Source organism: Talpa europaea (genome assembly GCF_964194135.1).
Source record: "Talpa europaea genome assembly, chromosome: 10".
Taxonomy (NCBI): domain Eukaryota; kingdom Metazoa; phylum Chordata; class Mammalia; order Eulipotyphla; family Talpidae; genus Talpa; species Talpa europaea.
Genome location: NC_140077.1, coordinates 80,437,564 through 80,443,563, shown reverse-complemented (window position 1 = coordinate 80,443,563; position 6,000 = coordinate 80,437,564). Strand labels below are relative to the sequence as shown.

Sequence of the window (6,000 nt, the reverse complement as noted above, 5' to 3'; positions counted from 1 at the left end):
CAAATACATGGGAAATGTTTAGGTCTAAGTGTACAATGGAAGTCATTACTATATACTGAATTAATGTTTCCATCCTTGGATTAAATTCAAGAAAACAAGTATGGTTTAAGTATTGATCTATGTAAGCATTCTTTTAGGAGAACAATAAATATTTGTTTTTTGTATACTTTTCCTGGAATACAGTATGTGTCAGACATAGAGTTACCAAAGTTTCAGCTACTTGATAATTTTTTGATTCTTTTGGTTTCTTCAGAAAAATAAAACATGCTATGAACATCTCAAGATCTAAAATGATAAACTAGGAAGAGAAAACAGAAAGTTAAGATGACTAAAAGATTTATAGTCTAATGCAAACTGTGATTCTACATAAAAGTCAACCACACAAGTTTCTTTGTCAGTTTCTGTGTAGAGAAGACTAGACATTTATGATGAGCTCTATTTTATAAAACAGCAAATTTAAAGAATATAGTATGACATTTAATTTTTAAGAGGAACAACATCTTGTGTGTCCATTGTGATGCACCGAATATAGTTGGATTTTTAATTTACTTCCATAAAAAAACCTTAATACTTAAAAATATTGGTGTCAGACATTATGGATTATGAAATATCAGATTCAAACTTTCATGTTTTAGTTTTTCAAAATCATTCCAATAAGTAGTAAATTAATTTCAAAATAATCTATACTTCTAAGAGAGTAGATTTCTTAAAACATAAGAGAATTGAATATATTCCAATCTAGTTTTTCAAGCTAGTAACACTTCCTCCCCTAAGATTTAGAGTTGTTTAAACCAAGATATTTGAAGGAATAAAAATATCATTTTTGTTTTATCAAAGCTGAGTTTCCTCTCGAGAATCTTGTCCACTGGCATTACAGATGCTGTTTTTTCGACTAGGCTCACTATTTGGAAGATAGGCTAATGGATCTGGTCGGATTAAGTACCTAAAAGAAGAACACACACAAAAAAAGCATAATAGTAGGTAAAGACAAAACTAATTCATACTGACATTTTACATTACCGCTTCAAATATATTTGATCTGCTTTCAGATTACCTAAATAGCATATCTGTACATAATATATGTAACATAGCATTCCAAGAAAATCTTGTTTCATGAGCTTATTAATTATATTAATTTTAGAAGGTACAAAAGAGAAACTAATTTAAAGGTAAGAAATCTCATGAAAATATATTTCTTCTTAAAAACTAGAGAAATAGAGTCATAAAATGGATCCTTTAATGAAAATGAGAAAAGGCAATTTAAAACACTGCAGTTTATATACTTTGATTAAAAAAAGTTATGATTAGTATCCTTGGATCTATGAGCTAGATTTTGTTATCTATGCACACTGCTTTGTAATTACTTTAACTATAAATTGTACTGTAGATCAATTAAGAAAACCAATAGTGCACATTAAGTTTTATAATGCCATATCTTCAGTGATTTATTGTTTTTTGAATCAAATTAATGCTCAACCTTCATTTAAAATGAACTTCTGAAAGCGAAATCTTAAAAAGACATAAAAGCTATTAATATATTCCATTGCTCCCTGAATGTATTGATGTAGCTGCAACAGTTCCTTTCTCTGTTATAATCACTATTTAACCTATGAATCTAATAAAACAAATTTCTTAAATGTGTTTTCATATATTACTTTTAAGATCATGAAAAGTAGTATATAAAAGACTTTATACTTTTAGTATACTCAGTACATGAGTATAACTTTTAGTATAATACAGTATACTAGTAAGTTTTTAAAGCATACTTTAGAACAATAAATATAAAAAAGTACATGTTAAGTATACCTCTTTACAATTGTCTTCATTGCTGAAGTAACCTAAAATTTATAATTTCAATGCCACAATACATTTCATAGCAAGAAAGGTATTTTTATAGCAGTTAATCTGATATTTTAGCTTAAAACATAAAAGATAATAGCATTAAAAACACAGAAAATGTCATATCTTTTTTACTTGTATACATTATAATATACACAGCTTATTTGTAATTTTAAAAGTCTGGGGAATTATTTTGAATTTTGAACACCTATTTGATAAAAGGACATACTTAAAGGCTCCAATGGCTAACAATATTTTCCCATTCCATCAAAAAGAATCACAGGAACGGATATATCAGATCAAAAAATTTTACAGTTTACTTTGAGATACAAATAAGGTAAATATACCTTTAAAAAAGCCTACAAAATTAATACAAATATAATTAATTTGGAAAATAAGTGATAAGATGTTTGGGTGCAGATTGGAGAATTAATAAAAGTGGTCTCTTTTTATGCATTTAAAGGGAGGAAGATATGTATAAAATATGGACACAAGGAAATCAGAGCAACTTTGTTTTACTGTTGTCATGTAGTCACCAAAACAGGCAGTTGAAAGCCAGGTGCATCATAAATAAGACAATTTCTTCTTACTTAACTTCCTCTATAAATTCAAATAACCACAGGATATAATTTTTGGCAGCTGCCTCAAAAACTCTAGCAGCTCAAAGTTCCAATAACCTAACCAGTACCAAGAGATGGCAAAATAGAGCATTATTATATAAATAATAGTTCTATCTTAGGACCATTGCAGAAATCTTTTCACACTGGTTTTGGGCCAGTGTACTCCTGCTGATGTATTTTCCTAAGAAATTGTTGAGACACATTCATCTCTCTGCCCTAAAACTGAATGCTAGTCAACATTTTGATATCAGTTCTCCCACCCTTTCTGTTTTATGTCTTGCTTCACTGGGAAATCATTCTCTTTTCAGCTTTATTCATCAAAAAGATAAAAAAATATTTTCTTCATAGAACTAATTTCAATTTCAAGCTCCAGTACTCTCTCTACATGCCCTCCAGACATCTACACTTTGCTCACTGAACACTGTATCATCATCACTCTTCTTTCCACATGGAAAATTGCCTGCCTATTCTGACATGTTGCAGTGAGCCAGCATTTTTTTTTTTATGTGACAGAGATGTGTGCCTTCATAAATTATGTATGTAGGACCCTATCTTTACAAATCACTATCTGATTCCTATTTCCTTCACACCTGTGTAACAGCTTACTGATTTCCTGATTCTTAGATCTATCTCAACCATAACACCTAGATCTTTACTGCAAATCAGTTCTGTTCCTTGTTTAAAACTCTAAAAAAACATCTATCCTTTCTATACAGGAAAGATATAAAAGTAGGTAATTAATTTTTGGCATATTCTTAGCTTTAGCATGAAAGCGGTTGTATGGATCCATTTTATGGTGTGCATCAAAATGTTCTCATTTCTCTTAGTCTCTAATCACAGTACTTATTTTCCTGATTATAGGAACAAAGACATCCTGTAGACCTAACACCCACAAGATATCTAGACCTTTGGCTTTTGCTTTATGTCATGAGTAAAATCTGCAATTAATTACTTTTGATAAGCAGCTGCTGATCCATCTCAGCCTCAGGAGTTTGACTTCAAGGCCAGAATTTATATATATATATAATTGTACAATGTATGATTTCCCATGAAATTCCCACCACCAATTCACCTGTGCACTATCATCATAGTCCCTTGTGCTCTTTCCACCCCTGTCTCATGGCCAGACTTTTACCAGGAATTTTTCTTCTTAGCTTATGTCAATAGCTATCAAATCACATTTTCATAATCGTGTTACTTTCTTGCTTATATGTCTAAGTGCCACCTATCACCTATAAGGTTCAGATAAAATCCTTACTTTGTCATCTAATATCCTTCAAAAGTCAGTTTTAATATATTTTCTAATATTACACTTAACTTCTGAACAACAGAAATGCTAAAAATACAAAACTTTAACTCCAGTCAAACTGATTTGGGTAGTATTGTGAACAGAGGTACATTATGCAGTTCCCTTGTAGTGCATTTTCTCAATCTATTGCTCTTTGGAATGGTCTCTGCTATCCACCTACACAAATCTTACCTATCCTTCAAAATGTAGCTCAAGTCTAAGATCCTTTGTAATCACTCGAACAATTCCTTCTTCAATATGGAGAGAACTCTGTCCTTGTCAATTAATGCTTAATTTGTTAGTGACAAAGTCATATTATATATTGTTATTACATTGTTAAATCTCAAATTTTAGTTTTTTTATTAATTAGAATACAAGCAATTTGAAATCAGGGACAATGTCTTATGTCTATTGTATACTCTTAGGGCAACTTTAGTTGAACTGTACATTCACAATAATTTTTGATCAATCTATTTTACTAACAATAACATTTTACTATTTTGACCTATTTATTTTGATTTTAGGAACATTAAGGTATTTAGAACTAGATAGTATTAGATATTTTAGGTTTCCTTTTGAACTATTCTTATTAGTCCATATAGTTTTCCTTATTTCCCCAAATATGAAATAGCTCACAAAATGCAGAGTTCATGCTACTATTTCCTTCCTTTATACTCTTACAATCTTAGAATGCTTTCCAATAGTATTGTGCACAGCAAAATGTGAAATTTGTCTATTGAACACAAATACATTTAGATTTCTAGGCATATATGAGGCTATATAAATAAGGGACTATAATGGTGCATATACAAATAAATACATTTTTGGTTTTCTAAAAATAAATTTCTGTAAGATATGAGATCAACTCACACTACATCATTCAGCTCCAGTCTGGTATCCGGAGATGGGTTAATCAGGATGTAGGAGAGGGTACTTTGATGATCATTCATTTCATCTAGAAGATAAATAAATACCAAGTTTGTTACATTATTTGCAAAAATAACAGGATTTACTGTAGTGAATCTTATGTTCAAACCATATAGCTGTCAAAGAAAACTTGTCATAATTTTTCTCATGGTATGATTGTGTACATACGTTTAATAATTTTCAAATTACTGTCATTATAAATATCTGATAAGTAACTTGTTTTTTTGTCTCAATACATTGTAAAAATGAGGTATCTAATTCTGTTCATAACAATCCATGTCATCTCCTACCCTTAAATGATAACAATGGAAAAGAGTATTTAAAGAAATGATTAGACAAGATGTTTACTTGACTTACGCTTTATCAATTACAAAAAATAATTGTGGTTACAGATGATTATCCAAGAAAGGACTTTTCATATGGGTCATTTTGTGAAAAGTAATTTAATGATATTGTGCTTAGAAAAAACAATGGAGTTATATCTAAAAACCTTGAATGCCCTAATTATTTTTGTTATGCTACACAGTGTATCTGATATAATGGTTTTTGCAAAATGCAAATAATCCTTTGGTACAGAATTTAACTGTGTGTTTTAAGATATGTGTACTACTCAATTGTTTGCTTTTTATCCTTCAAAACAGTATTTGCTAAATAAAAGACTTTTTTTTTCATAGAACAATTGGGGTGTAGGCCAGAGGTGCAGGGGATGAGAGGATTCAACAGAGACAGAATGGGGATCAAAACAGGTAGATTTGCTGAAATACACTGGCGAGGGGAGTAGCAGGTGAGATAGAGGTCTGCTGCACCATATGTGGGTTAGGTCCCTGGTGGTGGATCGAACTCAGACTTTAGCAGTGATAGCTGAGACTTAATCCCTACACAACTAGGGAGGCCCCTGGCTCTACCCTTTTAATTTTATTAATTTACTCCGAGGAAATCTGCAAACTCAAGTTTGGAGAACAAACTTAGCACTTTTACAGGTCACTGGAAAAAGAAAACAGGTTTTTGATCTATATCTTTTACCTGTCAAGTTTATGGTAAGATGTATGTATAAACACTGTAGAGGCATACTTCAATAAACATTGTGTCTCCCAAAGGTAAAGATGTGAGATTGAGGGTACTCGTTAAAATCCTACACTAAAGGGCTTCCCTGGTGGCACAGCAGGTTGAGTGCAGCCCTATGAAGCTGTCTGCAGCCTCTGCAGTGTGGGTTTGATTCCTGGCTGGCCAGGGAGATACCCACATGGCAGGTCAGACCTCTCCTGTCTTGCCTGCTCCTCCTCTCAACAGTGCTTTCAGTCTGTCTGCCTGTTCGGCTCCCCACTC

At 31.7% G+C, this 6,000-nt stretch overlaps 1 protein-coding gene across 3 annotated transcripts in view; it reads right to left on the bottom strand.

Moving 5' to 3' along the window:
- Positions 1-831: 831 nt before the first annotated feature.
- The window catches only part of KCNT2 (potassium sodium-activated channel subfamily T member 2), a gene marked incomplete at both ends in the record, with an annotated part of 316,392 nt that continues 311,223 nt past the window's right edge, over positions 832-6,000 (bottom strand). For all 3 annotated transcript variants that reach the window (XM_084246074.1, XM_084246075.1, XM_084246076.1), the window contains 2 exons: positions 832-943; positions 4,618-4,702. In XM_084246074.1, the coding sequence (XP_084102200.1) occupies positions 832-943; positions 4,618-4,702 (197 nt within the window). The remainder of the gene's footprint in view (positions 944-4,617; positions 4,703-6,000) is intronic.